Source organism: Nycticebus coucang, chromosome 12, assembly GCF_027406575.1.
Source record: "Nycticebus coucang isolate mNycCou1 chromosome 12, mNycCou1.pri, whole genome shotgun sequence".
NCBI lineage: Eukaryota > Metazoa > Chordata > Mammalia > Primates > Lorisidae > Nycticebus > Nycticebus coucang.
In genome coordinates, this window is record NC_069791.1 from 15,845,452 (window position 1) to 15,863,678 (window position 18,227).

Sequence of the window (18,227 nt, forward strand, 5' to 3'; positions counted from 1 at the left end):
ATTCTCTCTTTCATACACTTAATTTATTAGTCTCCTATTCTGGATTATAAGTGCTTTGAAGGCAAGGACACTGCTTATTTCATAATTGTATTAAGTATCATCTATGTATCTTACATACATCAATACATACTAAAAAGAAGTATTTCTTACTCTAAGGTAATTTTTATTACAAATAGGCACATTTGCTGGGCATAGTGGCTCACGACTATAACCTAGCACTCTGGGAGGCCGAGACAGGTGGATTGCTTGAGCTCAGGAGTTCCAGACCAGCCTGAGCAAGAGTGAGATACCATCTCTACTAAATATAGAAAAACTAGCTTGGCATGGTGGCTCATGCCTGTAATCCTAGAACTCTAGGAGGCCAAGGTGGGTGGATTGCTTGAGTTCAGGAGTTTGAGACCAGCATCAGCAAGAGTAGGATCCCAGCTCTACTAAAAATAGAAAAACTTGCTGGGTGCAGTGGCTCATACCTGTAGTCCTAGCACCCTGGGAGGCTGAGGCAGGTGGATTTTTTAGCTCAGGAGTTCAAGACCAGTCTGAGCAAGAGTAAAACCCTATTTCTAAAACTAGGCAACAGGCTTGGTGCCCGTAGCACAGTGGTTATGGTGCCAGCCACATATACTGAGGGTGGTGGGTTTGATCCTCACCCAGCCCAGCTAAACAACAATGACAACTGCATTTTGTGGCAGGCGCCTGTAGTTCCAGCTACTTGGGAGAATTGCTTAAGCCCAAGAGTTTGAGGTTGCTGTGAGCTCTGACACCACAGTACTCTACCAAGGGCAACATAGTGAGACTCTGTCTCAAAAATAAATAAATAAATAAATAAAAATAGGTGAGCGTTGTGGTGAGTGCCTATAATCCCAGCTGCTCTGGAGGCTGAGGCAAGAGGATCACTTGAGCCCAAGAGTTTGAGGTTGTTGTGAACTGCGACGCTATAGTACTCTACCCATGGTGACAAAAGGAGACGGTCTCAAAACAAAACCAAAGAGGCACATTTAACCTTTTTTATTTTTTGAGTCTCAAGCTGTTGCTGTTGGTAGAGTGCCATGGAATCATAGCTCACAGCAACCTTAAACTCTTGGGCTTAAGCGATTCTCTTGCCTCAGCCTCCCAAGTAGCTGGGACTACAGGTGCCTGCTGCAATGCCCAGCTATTTTTTGGTTGTAGTTGTCATTGTTGTTTGGCAGGCCCGGGCTGGATTCAAACCCTCCAGCGTTGGTGTATGTGGCTGGTGCCCTAGACACTGAGCTATAGGCATTGAGCCCACATTTACCTTTTTAATATATTAAAATAATAATAAGCAATACTAATATAACATTAAAAACTCTATTAATAGTTAATAAAAAATGTGATAGTCATAGATTTTTTAATCTATTCAAAAATACTTTTTGAAGTACTTTATTCATAGAAGGAATTGGATTAAGGGCGGTGCCTGTGGCTCAGTGAGTAGGATACTAGCCCCATATACCGAGAGTGGTGGGTCCAAACCCGGCCCCAGCCAAACTGCAATAACAAAAAAAAAAGATAGCTGGGCATTGTGGGGGCGCCTGTAGTCCCAGCTACTCAGGAGTCTGAGGCAGGAGAATCACCTAAATCCAAGAGCTGGAGGTTGCTGTAAGCTGCAGCGCCACAGCACTCTACCGAGGGTGACAAAGTGAGACTCTGTCTCTAAAAAAAAAAAAAAAGGAATTGGATTAAGATCTTGTTAAGTAAGCCTCCCATCCCTGTCCCAGCCCTCTCTACTTACTAGGGATGAGGATTCAAAGAAACAAAGGACAGGTTTGTTGAGTCAGGGTCAGTAACAATATCAATCTATTTCTTGCTATTTTTTTCAAGAAACAACTTAACCAAACAATTAAAAGCCATCCAAAACACTGGGAAAGGGTATGAGACCCAAAATCTCTACCTAATGCTGAGCAGAATTGATGACTACCGGAAAAAGGTGATGTCGATCTGGACTGAGAAGCAGACGGCTCTAGAGCAGAAACGGAATCTGTACCTGAGGGAAATGATACACTTATTTGGCCAGGTAATATGTTTTCCATTCCCTCTCTCCAGGATGTTATTAAAAAGAAAAAAAAAAAGAAAGTGATAAGCTTTAAAAATAACATTTACCTGGAGACTTCATTTTATTAATTCCTTAGGGCTGCTGTAACAGATGACCGCAAACTTGGTGGCTTAAAAACAATAATTATTAATTCTCTCACAGTTCTAGTGGCCAGAAGTTCATGAAATCAAGATGTTTGCAGGTGGCGCTTATACCTCGGTGAGTAGAGCGCCGGCCACATACACCGAGGCTGGTGGGCCAGCTAAAACAACGCAGTAACAAAAACAAATAGCTGGGCGTTGTAGCGGACGCCTGTAGTCCCAGCTACTTGAGAGGGTGAGGCAAGAGAATCACTTAAGCCCACGAGTTTGAGGTTGATGTGAGCTGTGATGCCACAGCACTCTATCCAGGGTGACAGCTTCAGACTCTGTCTCAAAAAAAAAAAAAATGATTTCAGAGAGACCCCGAGGGAGAAATTTGTTAAATGCCTCTCTCCCAGACTGTGGATGATGACAATCCTTGGGATTTCTTAGTTTATAGACACATAAGTCCAATGTATGCCTCTGTCCTTCAAGTGGCCTTTATCTGAGTATACTTTCTGTCTTCTCTTTTGTCTCTCTCTCTTTTGGGGGGATGGGGGACAGAGTCTCACTTTGTCGTGCTCAGGGGAGTGCTATGGTATCACAGCTCACAGCAACCTCCAGCTCTTGGGCTTGGGCGATTCTCCTGCCTCAGCCTCCCGAATAGCTGGGACTACAGGTGCCTGCCACGATGCCCGGCTATTTTTTTGTTGCAGTTTGGCCAGGGCCGGGTTTCAACCTGCCACCCTTGGTATATGAGGCCGGCACCCTATTCACTGAGCCACAGGTGCCACCCTTCTCTTTTGTCTCTTGTGAGGCCACATGTCATTGGATTTAGGAACTACTTGGTAAATCCAGGATGATCTTATCTTGAGATCTTCAATATAATTAAACCTACGATGACCCCCAAACAAGGACACATTCATAGGTTTGAGGTAGACATATCTTTTGGGGGGGCTATTCAACCCAGTACACCATGTCTTCAGTGAAGCTCCTAAACTGACCAGAGCAATGCTTGCTTGGTCTCTAGGAGAGAAAAAGATAAGAATAGGAGAGACTTCTAGATTTTAGTTTCTTCCTGGTTAACCCATATGTACCAGCCTCCAGATACAAAATGTCTTAAAGTCACTGCTCTCTGATTCTGTGTGCTTACTTCTCTCTTCAAAAGTTAGGACGCTAGGCCGGGCATAGTAGCTCACGCCTAAAATCTTAGCACTCTGGGAGGCTGAGGCAGAAGGATTGCTCAGGTTCACCAGTTTGAGACCAGGCTGAGCAAGAATAAGACCTCATCTCTACTAAAAATAGAAAAACCAGCTAGGCATTGTGGCAGGCTCCTGTAGTCCCAGCTACTTGGGAGGTTGAGGCAAGAGGACTGCTTGAGCCCAAGAACATGAGGTTGCTGTGAGATATGACGACACCAAGGCATGCTACCCAGGGTGACAGAGTGACACTCTGTCTCAAAAAAAATAAATAGGAGGGTGGAGCAAGATGGCAGCCGAGTAACAGCTTCCTTGCATCTGGGCACCGTGAGTCTGGGGATATAGGACTCCAGGCATCTCTGGCTGGTGGGATCTGCCTATCATCACCCCTGAGAGGATACAGGGAGTCAGCGAGAGACTTCTGGACCCCAAGAGGAGGACTAAAACAGTGGAAAACCGGCAAGTGGTCGCGTGTGTTCAATCCGCCTAAACCCGCCCGCAACTGTAAGTTCAGTAGCAGCGAGACTGCAAACCAGAAAGGCCTTACCTGTGAACTGTTTTGGTGTCTTTGGACTTGGCACTCAGCTGAACTGCCTTGGGGAGAGCCTGAGCGGGAGTGCGGAGAACTTTGGCCTTTGTCTAGGGCCCCAGTCTGAGCCGCTGAGCCAGACGGAGCTAATAGAGTTTGGCTCTGGGTCACAGGCAGACATTGTGAGCGATCTGCCCTGGCAAGCTCCCGCAGAGCTGGAATTGGGTGGGAGCTGGTAACCCAGCGACCAAGTAGCCTAAGGGCGGGGTCTGAGCCGCCTTGCAGCCCTAACCCTCGGGGGCAGAGGGAGACCAGTTTTGACACACAGGGTAAGTGGATGGCCACTTCAGCAGTGATTCCAGCAACAAGCACTTCCCTGAGAAAGCTTCTGCTCAGTAAGTGAACAAGTTCAAAGTGCCTTTTAAGTGGGCTGAAGAGAGATTTAGGGTGTCTACCTGCTGGGGTTCGAGAAACTAGCAGCCTCCAGTCGTATCAGAACTGTGATTAACATCTCATACCCCAGAAGACCACGTGTTGCCCAGACAATATTCAATTCCATATACATACTGCTTTGTTTTTGGTTGCGTGTGTGTTTTTTTTTGTTTGTTTGTTTGGTTTTTTTTTTTGGTTTGGTTGTTTTTTTTGTTTATTTTGACGTTCTAGATTGTTGTTTTGTTTTTTAAGTTCAACCTTTTCCATACACATCCTTTTTCTTTCTCAATTTTTCTAGTTTAATTATAATTTCCCATTGCTGCCTATTTCAATAATCAGAACTTCATTTTTGTTAGTGTTTCTACCACTATTATTTGGTTTTTCCAGCCAATTTTATCCCGTAAAGTTTTCTGCTTGCTTGTTTTGGTTTGATTTATAGCATTTTTGTCTTTCCTCTCTACTTGGTGGAGGTGGGGTACTGTGTCTGATCAGGTTAGCAAAGAGCTGCTGACCTCAAGGGAACCACCCCACTGGGCACCCCCAGAAGGTGTTTTTTTTTTTTAAGGTTGTATCAAAGTACCCTACTGTACACCTATATTGCTCTGTCTCCCTCTTTCTGTGCCTCTCTTCTTTTTGTCAATATTCCTTTCACCCAACCACTCTCCTTTCTCTATTTTTCTTTTTTTTCATTTTTTTTTTTTTCTTATCACTTGGTCCTCATTTCTTTCATCGCTTTTTTGCTCTTAAACCTTCTCACCCTTCTGGTCCTGTAACCCTTAGTCCACAGGCACAAGAACTTGAAGAGCAAGAGGAATTGAAAGGAAAATTAGGGCAAGTAAACAGATAAAAGAAATCACCCATGAGGAAGAATCAGCAGAAAACTCCAGGCAACATGAAGAACCAGTCCAGAACTACCCCGCCAAGGGACCATGAGGTAGCTACTGCAGAGGATTCCACCTATACAGAAATGTTAGGAATGACAGAAAGGGAATTTAGAATACACATGTTGAAAACAATGAAGGAAATGATGGAAACAATGAAGGAAACTGCTAATAAACTGGAAAATAACCAAAAGGAAATTCAAAAACAGAATCAAATAAGAGATGAACGATATGAAGAATATAAAAAGGATATAGCAGAGCTGAAGGAAATGAAACAGTCAATCAGGGAACTTAAAGATGCAATGGAAAGTATCAGCAACAGGTTAGACCATGCAGAAGAAAGAATTTCAGAGGTAGAAGACAAAGTTTTTGAGATAACTCAGATAGTAAAAGAGGCAGAAAAGAAGAGAGAGAAAGCAGAACGTTCACTGTCAGAATTATGGGACTTTATGAAGCATTCCAACATACGAGTTATAGGAATTCCAGAAGGGGAAGAAGAATGCCCCAGAGGAATGGAAGCCATACTAGAGAATATTATAAAAGAAAATTTCCCAAATATCACCAAAGATTCTGACACACTGCTTTCAGAGGGATATCGGACCCTAGATCGCCTCAACTCTAACCGAGCTTCTCCAAGACACATTGTGATGAACCTGTCCAAAGTCAAGACCAAAGAAAAGATTCTGCAAGCTGCCAGGAGTAAGCGCCAGTTGACCTACAGGGGCAAATCCATCAGATTGACCGCAGACTTCTCTAATGAAACTTTCCAAGCAAGAAGACAATGGTCATCTACCTTTAATCTACTTAAACAGAACAATTTTCAGCCCAGAATTCTGTACCCTACTAAGCTAAGCTTCAAAATTGACGGAGAAATCAAATCATTTACGGATATACAAACATTGAGGAAATTCGCCACAACAAGACCAGCTCTACAGGAAATACTTCAACCTGTTCTGCACACTGACCACCACAATGGATCAGCAGCAAAGTAAGAACTCAGAAATTAAAGGACAGAACCTAACCTCCACACTGATGCAAAAGATAAAACTAAGCAATGGACTCTCACAAAATAAGACGAATAGAATACTACCACACTTGTCAATTATCTCAATAAATGTTAATGGCTTGAATTCCCCACTGAAGAGACATAGATTGGTTGACTGGATTAAAAAACACAAGCCATCCATTTGCTGTCTGCAAGAAACACACCTGGCTTCAAAAGACAAATTAAAGCTCCGAGTCAAGGGTTGGAAGACAATTTTTCAGGCAAATAGAATTCAGAAGAAAAGAGGAGTTGCAATCTTATTTTCAGACTCATGTGGATTTAAAGCAACTAAAGTCAAAAAAGACAAAGATGGTCACTTTATATTGGTCAAGGGAAAAATACAACAAGAAGACATTTCAATTCTAAATATTTATGCACCCAATTTAAATGCTCCCAGATTCTTGAAGCAGACCTTACTCAGTCTGAGCAATATGATATCTGATAATACCATCATAACAGGGGACTTTAACACTCCTCTTACAGAGCTGGACAGATCCTCTAAACAGAAATTAAACAAGGATATAAGAGACTTAAATGAGACTCTAGAACAACTGTGCTTGATAGACGCATATAGAACACTCCATCCCAAAGATAAAGAATATACATTCTTCTCATCACCCCATGGAACATTCTCCAAAATTGATCATATTCTGGGACACAAAACAAATATCAACAGAATCAAAAGAATTGAAATTTTACCTTGTATCTTCTCAGACCATAAGGCACTAAAGGTGGAACTCAACTCTAACAAAAATGCTCAACCCCACCCAAAGGCATGGAAACTAAACAATCTTCTGTTGAATAACAGATGGGTGAAGGAAGAAATAAAACAGGAAATCATTAACTTCCTTGAGCATAACAACAATGAAGACACAAGCTACCAAAACCTGTGGGATACTGCAAAAGCAGTTTTGAGAGGAAAATTCATTGCTTTAGATGCCTACATTCGAAAAACTGAAAGAGAGCACATCAACAGTCTCACAAGAGATCTTATGGAATTGGAAAAAGAAGAACAATCTAAGCCTAAACTCAGTAGAAGAAAAGAAATATCCAAAATCAAATCAGAGATCAATGAAATTGAAAACAAAAGAATCATTCAGAAAATTAATGAAACAAGGAGTTGGTTTTTTGAAAAAATAAATAAAATAGATAAACCATTGGCCAGAATAACGAGGAATAGAAAAGTAAAATCTCTAGTAACCTCAATCAGAAATGATAAAGGGGAAATAACAACTGATCCCACAGAGATACAAGAGATCATCTCTGAATACTACCAGAAACTCTATGCCCAGAAATTTGACAATGTGAAAGAAATGGATCAATATTTGGAATCACACCCTCTCGCTAGACTCAGCCAGGAAGAAATAGAGCTCCTGAACAGACCAATTTCAAGCACTGAGATCAAAGAAACAATAAAAAAGCTTCCAACCAAAAAATGCCCTGGTCCAGATGGCTTCACTCCAGAATTCTATCAAACCTTCAAGGAAAAGCTTATTCCTGTACTGCAGAAATTATTCCAAAAAATTGAGGAAGAAGGAATCTTCCCCAACACATTCTATGAAGCAAACATCACCCTGATACCAAAACCAGGAAAAGACCCAAACAAAAAGGAGAATTTCAGACCAATCTCACTCATGAACATAGACGCAAAAATTCTCAACAAAATCCTAGCCAATAGATTACAGCTTATCATCAAAAAAGTCATTCATCATGATCAAGTAGGCTTCATCCCAGGGATGCAAGGCTGGTTTAACATACGCAAGTCTATAAACGTTATCCACCATATTAACAGAGGCAAAAATAAAGATCACATGATCCTCTCAATAGATGCAGAAAAAGCATTTGATAAAATCCAGCATCCTTTTCTAATTAGAACTCTGAAGAGTATAGGCATAGGTGGCACATTTCTAAAACTGATTGAAGCTATCTATGACAAACCCACAGCCAATATTTTACTGAATGGAGTAAAACTGAAAGCTTTTCCTCTTAGAACTGGAACCAGACAAGGTTGTCCTCTGTCACCTTTACTATTCAACATAGTGCTGGAAGTTCTAGCCAATACAATTAGGCAAGACAAGGAAATAAAGGGAATCCAAATGGGAGCAGAGGAGGTCAAACTCTCCCTCTTTGCTGACGACATGATCTTATACTTAGAGAACCCCAAAGACTCGACCACAAGACTCCTAGAAGTCATCAAAAAATACAGTAATGTTTCAGGATATAAAATCAATGTCCACAAGTCAGTAGCCTTTGTGTACACCAATAACAGTCAAGATGAGAAGCTAATTAAGGACACAACTCCCTTCACCATAGTCTCAAAGAAAATGAAATACCTAGGAATATACCTAACGAAGGAGGTGAAGGACCTGTATAAAGAAAACTATGAAATCCTCAGAAAGGAAATAGCAGAGGATATTAACAAATGGAAGAACATACCATGCTCATGGATGGGAAGAATCAACATTGTTAAAATGTCTATACTTCCCAAAGCAATCTACCTATTCAATGCCATTCCTATCAAAATACCAACATCATACTTTCAAGATTTGGAAAAAATGATTCTGCGTTTTGTATGGAACTGGAAAAAACCCCGTATAGCTAAGGCAGTTCTCTGTAATAAAAATAAAGCTGGGGGCATCAGCATACCAGATTTTAGTCTGTACTACAAAGCCATAGTGCTCAAGACAGCATGGTACTGGCACAAAAACAGAGACATAGACACTTGGAATCGAATGGAAAACCAAGAAATGAAACTAACATCTTACAACCACCTAATCTTTGATAAACCTAACAAGAACATACCTTGGGGGAAAGACTCCCTATTCAATAAATGGTGTTGGGAGAACTGGATGTCTACATGTAAAAGACTGAAACTGGACCCACACCTTTCCCCACTCACAAAAATTGATTCAAGATGGATAAAGGACTTAAACTTAAGGCATGAAACAATAAAAATCCTCCAAGAAAGCATAGGAAAAACACTGGAAGATATTGGCCTGGGGAAAGACTTCATGAAGAAGACTGCCATGGCAATTGCAACAACAACAAAAATAAACAAATGGGACTTCATTAAACTGAAAAGCTTCTGTACAGCTAAGGAGACAATAACCAAAGCAAAGAGACAACCTACACAATGGGAAAGGATATTTGCATATTTTCAATCAGACAAAAGCTTGATAACTAGGATCTATAGAGAACTCAAATTAATCCACGTGAAAAAAGCCAACAATCCCTTATATCAATGGGCAAGAGACATGAATAGAACTTTCTCTAAAGACGACAGACGAATGGCTAACAAACACATGAAAAAATGTTCATCATCTCTATATATTAGAGAAATGCAAATCAAAACAACCCTGAGATATCATCTAACCCCAGTGAGAATGGCCCACATCACAAAATCTCAAAACTGCAGATGCTGGCGTGGATGTGGAGAGAAGGGAACACTTTTACACTGCTGGTGGGACTGCAAACTAGTACAACCTTTCTGGAAGGAAGTATGGAGAAACCTCAAAGCACTCAAGCTAGACCTCCCATTTGATCCTGCAATCCCATTACTGGGCATCTACCCAGAAGGAAAGAAATCCTTTTATCATAAGGACGCTTGTACTAGACTGTTTATTGCAGCTCAATTTACAGTCGCCAAAATGTGGAAACAGCCTAAATGCCCACCAACCCAGGAATGGATTAACAAGCTGTGGTATATGTATACCATGGAATACTATTCAGCCATTAAAAAAAATGGAGACTTTACATCCTTCGTATTAACCTGGATGGACGTGGAAGATATTATTCTTAGTAAAGCATCACAAGAATGGAGAAGCATGAATCCTATGTACTCAATTTTGATATGAGGACAATTAATGACAATTATGGTTATCGGGGGGGAAACAGAAAGAGGGAAGGAGGGAGGTGGGTGGGGCCTTGGTGTGTGTCACACTTTATGGGGGCAAGACATGATTGCAAGAGGGACTTTACCTAACAATTGCAATCAGTGTAACCTGGCTTATTGTACCCTCAATGAATCCCCAACAATAAAAAAAATAAATAAATAAATAAATAAATAAAAATAGGTAACTGAAAAAAAAAAAAAAAAACAATGGTCTCCAATGTTTTTGGCACCAAGAATCGGTTTCATGGAAGACAATAAAAAAAAATAAATAAACAGGCTCGGCACATGTAGTCCAGTGTTATAGTACCGGCTACATACACCAAGGCTGGTGGGTTCGAACCCAGCCCGGGCCAGATAAACAACAATGACAACTGCAACAAAAAAATACTGAGTGTTGTGGCGGGTGCTTGTAGTCCCAGCTACTTGGGAGGCTGAGGCAAGAGAATCGCTTAAGCCCAAGAGTTGGAGGTTGCCGTGAGCTGTGACACCACAGCACTCTACCGAGGGTGACATAGTGAAACTCTGTCTCAAGAAATAAACAAACAAACAAATAAAAGATTAGTTTACTTGATACTTTGGAGCGTAGAGACTTCTTATCATAACCTCATCCAAGTTAAGCATATATTCTGATTTTCCAGAACAATTACATTGTAAATATTATAGCTCCTTTGTCAAAAAAAGGAATATGCTCTAGTTTGCAAATATGGGCAATGTAGATAAAGTAAAGCAAGAAGGGTTGGCAGTGACATGAGCTATCTAATAGGATTCACAATATCCAGGGCATTTCAGAGGATGAAGAGTCTGGGGTCATGGAAGTCAATTTTAAGTATTAAGAGATAAAGAAGGGAGAATAAAAAGCAAAAGTTATGAAAGAGTAGATATAAATAAATGCCTTACACTGAATCAGGGTGGTGGTCAAGAGGGCTACCAGACTGTCTAGGTTCAAATCAGCTTTCCTACGTACCAGGTAAGTGATCTAAGGCAAGCCACTTAAGTTTTCTGAGTCTCAGCTTCTCCATATGTAAGATAAGGATAATAATCTTACCCATTTCATAAGGTTGTTATAAATACAAAATGAGCTGATATATTAAAAGTGCTTAGCTCAGTGTCTGGCATTCAGTAAGTATTCAGTAAATGTTGGCTATCATTACATTTGCATGGAGCTTCACAATTTATCAAGTCCTTCCATATATACGTGTATTACCCTATGTAATTATTACAATAACCCTGAGTTTTTAAAATGAGGAGAAAGAAATACAAATTAAGCAACTAACCCAAACTCTCACAGCAAGAAAATGAGAGGAGCTTCAGTAGGATTAAGATTTTCATTTAAATAAATGACTACCTGAAATTTTTACTAACTAGTTATACAATGTATATCCTTTAATTAAAGTTTAAAAAACGTTTTGTTTCCAAAAAAAAAAAAAAAAGATTTTCATGTATCAGAGCTGCCATTCTGGAAATAACGTGTGTGGAGGTCAGGCGGAGAAGGAACAGGATTGGCCAATCCATGGAAAAGGAGGAGGCATAGCGTTTAGTCTAGGACCAGCTGAGAAGACCCTCCTACAGATTGTTCCTTTATTTTCATGGTTTCCTTTTCCTTATTTAACTTTTTTATAGTTCCAAGAGATGTATGGACTGGATCTTAAGCAACCTATCCGCTTGATCAACAAAAAGCAGATACCTATGTCTACCCAATATGTTCAACAGCCATTCCTACAGTTACAAAAAGAAGAGGACAGAAAACCTGACATATTCAAGAAATTTAGGTATGTTTAGGAAGAATAACATTAAATTTTGGATCATATGTAGGACCTAATTTTTTTCCCCTGCCCAAGGGCTTTCCCTTTATGATATGGTGCAGTGGAGAGTCTAAGAGAGTATTAGTAACAGCAAGAGATTTATTTACATATATTTCTATTTAAATATTTAACATCTGATTTTGAGTTCCTTTAGAAAAGATAACTGATTCTTCCTAAGAAACAAATAATTCTAAGAATGTGTAATAAAGAAACTTAGAAGCATTAACCCCTCTTTTACTTTTTTTGTTTTAAGAAGGCAGGAACTTTGGGAAGGAAGGGGGAAAATGTGTGGTCTATATACTCCATGGAGCTAAGAAGGTAGTTTGAAAATGGATTACTAGGTGAAGTCATGGAAATGCAGCTTTGGCAACTATTTCAGCAAATTCCGCTTTTTCATCCTTTTACCACCAAAGTGGGCATGCTTGATGCTTCTCCATGCAAGGGAAAGGCATTTTAGGAAAAGTTGGTGGTGAAGGGAAGAGGACAGACTAAGGCTCATATATTTTGATTGGCTGTGGGTACTTCCAAGTAATTCTCTCTGTAGGCAGCAAGAGGAGCAGATGGAGGCCATCTGGAATATTGATCTGTCCATTTCAAGCTACCCAATAACAGAGAAGACATCAATGCATTCACTCTGGGCCCAGCTGGGTGGATACCCAGATATTCCTAGGCTGCTTCAGTTGGATATTCAGTCTACCTTCAGAAAATCTCTTGCATCCATTCAATCACAGTAAGTAAGGACTGGGAGCACTCTTAGTAATTGGGCCTTTGGTCATACATCTTTTGTTTCCCTAACTTGACTTTCTCCTGAAGTACCAAGGAGTTACCAAAAGTATTGTTTAGTACGAGGTTAGATTCACACCAGTCATAGAATAGTGCAGGTAAGTTCAGCATTTGTCTGTCAGTGTTTTTCTTCATAGACCTATAGATGACACCACTGAATAAATTTAAAACAAATTTTATTAGCTGGGCATCATTGTAAGTGCTTGTAGTTCCAGCTACTTGGGAGGCTAAGGCAGAAGGATCACTTAAGCCCAAGAGTTTGAGTTTGCTATAAGCTATGATGATGCCACGGTACTCTACAGTGGGTGATAAAGTGACCCTCTGTCTCAAAAAAAGAAAGAAAAAGAAAAGAAAAATTCTGTCTCTCTTCTTGCATTATCCATTTATTATTTGTCTACTTTTTCCATTAGCACTCTTAACATATTAGTCACAGTTGTTTTAAACTCCTAATCTGATAATTTCAATATTCCTACCATGTCTGACTCTGGTCCTGATGCTGTTTAATCTCTTTAAAAAGTGGTTTTTCTTTTTTTTTTTTTTTTTTGTAGAGACAGAGTCTCACTTTATCACCCTCGTATAGTGCCGTGGCGTTACACAGCTCACAGCAACCTCCAACTCCTGGGCTTGGGTGATTCTCTTGCCTCAGCCTCCCGAGTAGCTAGGACCACAGGTGCCCGCCATAATGCCCGGCTATTTTTTTGTTGCAGCTTGGCCAGGGCCAGTTTTGAACCCATCACCCTCCGTATATGGAGCCAGTGCCATACCCATTGAGCCACAGGGCCACCCTTTTATTTATTTATTTACTTGAGACAGAGTCTCTCTTTTTTTTATAAATTTATTTATTTATTTATTTATTTATTTATTTTTGGCAGTTTTTGGCCGGGGCTGGGTTTGAACCCGCCACCTCCAGCATATGGGGCCAGCACTCTACCCCTTTGAGCCACAGGCGCTGCCCAGAGACAGAGTCTTACTATGTCACCCTGGGTAGAGTGCCATGGCGTCTCAGCTCACAGCAACCTCCAACTCTTGGGCTTAAGCAATTATCTTGCTTCAGCCTCCAAGTAGCTGAGACTATGCCTGCCCCAGTGCCCAGCTATTCTTTTTTTAGGTGTAGTTGTCATTGTTTGGTAGGCCCAGGCTGGGTTCAAACCTGCCAGCTCCAGTGTATGTGGCTGGTGCGCTAGCCGCTGAGCTACAGGTGCCAAGCTGGGTTTCCACTCTATTAAACTGTGATTTTCTGTATCCACCTGTATGTCCAATTTGAGGGTGGGATTTGTCCTGTGACCTCACTTCTTTATTGGATCAAAGAAGTTATTGATTTTTCCATTTTTCAGCTTTTTACTTGTTAGGATAGAGTAGCAGCTTCTTCTATGCACTTGGGGATTTTTGTTGTTGTTGCTGTTGTTGCAAAAACAAGCTTGTATTGGGCATTTTTAAGACCTGCTTTATTTGTCACTTAACAGTGAGCGCATCTTTGAAATTTTTCTATGTTAATAAATATAGACTTACATTATCATTTATTGGTTGCGTGATATTCATTGTATTGATGTATTATAAGTTATTGAATAGTTCTACTGATCAAATTTGGAAATTTTTCAACATTAGAATGATGAACCAAATATCCTTATAGGGCGGCACTTGTGGCTCAAGGAGTGGGGGGCCGGCCCCATATACCGGAGGCAGGTTCAAACCTGCCTCCAGCCAATAACTGCAAAAAAACCAAAACAAAATATCCTTATACAACTTTGCATATTTATATAATTATTTCTCTATGGAAATTCCATTGAAATAATATATTTGGGGGGGCAGCACCTGTGGCTCAGTGGTAAGGCGCTGGCCCTATATATCGAGAGTGGTGGGTTTAAACCCGGCCCTGGCCAAACTGCAACAAAAAAAATAGCCAGGTGTTGTGGTGGGCACCTGTAGTCCCAGCTACTCGGGAGGTTGAATCAAGAGACTTGCCTAAGCCCAAGAGCTGGAGGTTGCTGTGAGCTGTGACACTACAGCATTCTACTGAGGGCAACAAAGTGAGACTCTGTCTCAAAAAAAAAAAAAGAAAGAAATTATATATATATATTTTCAATTACAGAAGTAATGTATGTTCACTGTAGAAAATTTAGAACATACAGGCAAGTCTGTCCTCAGAAATAGCAATCATTGTCAATATTTAAGCCATATTCTGACTCAGTGCCCATAGCACAGTGGTTATGGTGCCAGCCACATACACCAAAGCTGGCAGGTTTGAACCCAGCCCCAGCAAAAACAATGATGACAACTGCAACAAAAAAATAGCTAGGCATTGTGGTGGGTGCCTGTAGTTCCAGCTACTTGGGAGTCTGAGGCAGGAGAATCACTTACGCCCAAGAGTTAGAGGTTGCTGTGAGCTGTGATGCCACGGCACTCTACCAAGGGTGACAGAGTAAGACTCTCTCTCAAAAAAAAAGTATATATATATATAAATATAAAATATATATAAATATAAAATATATATACTTATAAATAAATAAATATATATATATATTTAAGCCATATTCTAACATTAGGTATAAGAATATTATCTCATGGGCGGTGCCTGTGGCTCAGTGAGTAGGGTGCCGGCCCCATATACTGAGGGTGGCGGGTTCACATCCGGCCCCAGCCAAACTGCAACAAAAAATAGCCGGGCTTTGTGGTAGGTGCCTGTGGTCCCAGCTACTCAGGAGGCTGAGGCAAGAGAATTGCCTAAGCCCAAGAGCTGGAGGTTGCTGTGAGCTGTGACGTCACAGCACTCTACCAAGGGCAACAAAGTGAGACTCTGTCTCTTAAAAATAATAATAATAATAATAATAATAATATTGTCTCATAAGTAATAACTTATTGCCAAGCCCTGTTCTTCCTGATTTTGGTCTTGGGAGATATTCTTCCTCTTTTATGCGATTTTTATAAATACGAATTACATGTTTGTTTCACTTGTTTATCCTCTGAGTTCTTGGGGCACTTTATTTTCTCTATAACTCACCTATATTCCCAAAAATGTGTTTAAAGCAATTTGTAATAAAATTAATTTTCTTGTCTCATTTCTAGGTTTAAGAAGATTCCTAAGTGACTGTAAAATTAAAAACAAGCATGTTTAAATCAAATTTCATTATGTATCAGTAAAATGCCTATTATGCTTTCTTTCCCGTGTGCATATATTGCTTTGTTCAATATACTCTAACTGTATGCCTGTAGTTCCAGCTACTTGGGAGGCTGAGGCAAGAGAATCACTGAAGCCTAAGAGTTTGAGGTTGCTGTGAGCTATGATGATACCACCATAATCTAGCCTGGGCAACAGAGCAAGACCCTATCTCAAAAAACACAAACCGCAAGATAGACATAAGAACAAAGAAACCACTGGAACAGATAGAAAGCTCAGGAATAGATCCATGATATGTAGACTTTGACATATGGAAAAGGTAGCACCATAAAGGGAACAAAGCCATCTTTATGAGGAAAGGTAAGATTGTTGGAAATTATGTTTATAAAACTAGTTCTTAATATGAAGAAAAATTAAGTTAGATCCTTATCTAACACTAAATACAAATGTGAACTTCTATGATTGAAGATACAAAGGAAAAAGTAAAACTATGAAGCTAATGGAAGAAAATATAGAAGAATGTCTTGGTGACTTAAGATAGGGAAAGTTTTCTTTAAAAAGACCGAAAATTGGGAGTAGGGCGCCAGCCCCATATACTGAGGGTGGTGGGTTCAAACCTGGCTCCAGCCAAATTGCAACAAAAAAATAGCCGGGCGTTCTGGTGAGCACCTGTAGTCCCTGCCACTCAGGGGGCTGAGGCAAGAGAATTACCTAAGCCCAAGAGTTGGAGGTTGCTGTGAGCTGTGACGCTACGGTACTCTATTGAGGGCAACAAGCTGAGACTCTGTCTCTAAAAAAAAAAAAAAAAAAAGACTGAAAATTACGGCTTGGTCTGGGGGCAATTATTATCTGTAATCCTACCACTCTGGGAGGCCGAGATGGTGGATTGTCTGAACTCAGAAGTTCAAGACCAGCCTGAGCAAAACCAAGAGCCCATCTCTACTAAAAAATAGAAAAACTAGCTGGGTGTTGTGGCGGGCACTTGTAGTCTCAGCTGCTCAGGAGGTTGAGGCTAGGGGATCACCTAAGCGCAAGAGTTTGAAGTTACTATGAAGTTATGATGCCACTGCACTCTACCAAGGGGGACATAGTGAAACTCTGTCTCAAAAAAAAGAAGAAGAAGATACAAAATTACAAAACTTTTTTTTGAGACAGAGTCCTACTTTGTTGCCCTCTGTACAGTGCTGTAGCCTCATAGCTCACAGCAACCTCAAACTCTTGGGCTCAAGTGATTCTCTTGGCTCAGCCTCCTAAGTAGCTAGGATACAGGCGCTGACCACAATGGCTATTTTTAGAGATGGGGGTCTCACTCTGGCTCAGGCTGGTCTCGAACTGGTGAGCTCAGATAATCCACCCTCCTCAGCCTCCCAGAGTGCTAGGATTACAGGCATGAGCCTCCGCACTTGGCCCCTAAAATTACAAAATTTGACACTTGTTCACAGGAGTCAGGGACTGATCCCACTGTGGTTTTATTGATGTATGTTTCTTTATGAAAGAGTTGTGGTTTCATTGTTTATGAGTTTTGTTATTAAAAGTCATCCATTCATGACTGGGATCAGCAGTTTTCTTATTGGCAGCAACAAGTTACAGTCTCTTTTCCAGGAAAACTGGCATTCTACTTTTTTCTAAGTATTTTTTCTTTTTTTTTTTTTTTGTAGAGACAGAGTCTCACTTTATGGCCCTCGGTAGAGTGCCGTGGCGTCACACAGCTCACAGCAACCTCCAACTCCTGGGGCTTAAGCGATCCTCTTGCCTCAGCCTCCCGAGTAGCTGGGACTACAGGCGCCCGCCACAACACCCGGCTATTTTTTGGTTGCAGTTTGGCCGGGGCCGGGTTTGAACCCGCCACCCTCAGTATATGGGGCCGGCGCCTTACCGACTGAGCCACAGGCGCTGCCCTCTAAGTATTTTTTCATAATGAAATTAGAAAATTATGGCTGGGTCTGGGGGCAATAATTTGGGTCTGGTGTATTTGGGCTTGGTGCCTGTAGCACAGTGGTTATGGGGGCTGGAGGATTCGAACCCGGCTGGGCCAGCTAAACAACAATGACAACTGCAACAAAAAATAGCTGGGCCTCGGGTGGCACCTGTGGCTTAAGGAGTAGGGCGCCGGTCCCATATGCCGGAGGTGGCGGGTTCAAACCTCGCCCCAGCCAAAAAACAAAAACCAAAAAAAAAAAAAAATAGCTGGGCCTTGTAATGGTGCCTATAGTCCTAGCTATTTGGGATGCTGAGGCAAGAGAATCACTTAAGTCCAAGAGTTTGAGGTTGCTGTGAGCTGTGATGCCTGGACACTCTACAGTCAGTGACAGTGAGACTCTATCTCAAAAAAAAAAAAAAGTGGTATATTTGTGTTAGGTGAAGATAAAGGTATGTATGACTGAAAATATAGAATATCTGATAATTTTGTAAATCCATTTAT

The 18,227-nt window shown here is 40.9% G+C and overlaps 1 protein-coding gene across 1 annotated transcript in view; it reads left to right on the forward strand.

Moving 5' to 3' along the window:
- The window catches only part of FAM186A (family with sequence similarity 186 member A), a 118,393-nt gene that overhangs the window by 99,880 nt on the left and 286 nt on the right, over positions 1 to 18,227 (forward strand). Inside the window, exons 12-14 of the mRNA XM_053556570.1 lie at positions 1,837 to 2,029; positions 11,726 to 11,874; positions 12,452 to 12,637. Of these exons, the coding sequence (XP_053412545.1) occupies positions 1,837 to 2,029; positions 11,726 to 11,874; positions 12,452 to 12,637 (528 nt within the window). The remainder of the gene's footprint in view (positions 1 to 1,836; positions 2,030 to 11,725; positions 11,875 to 12,451; positions 12,638 to 18,227) is intronic.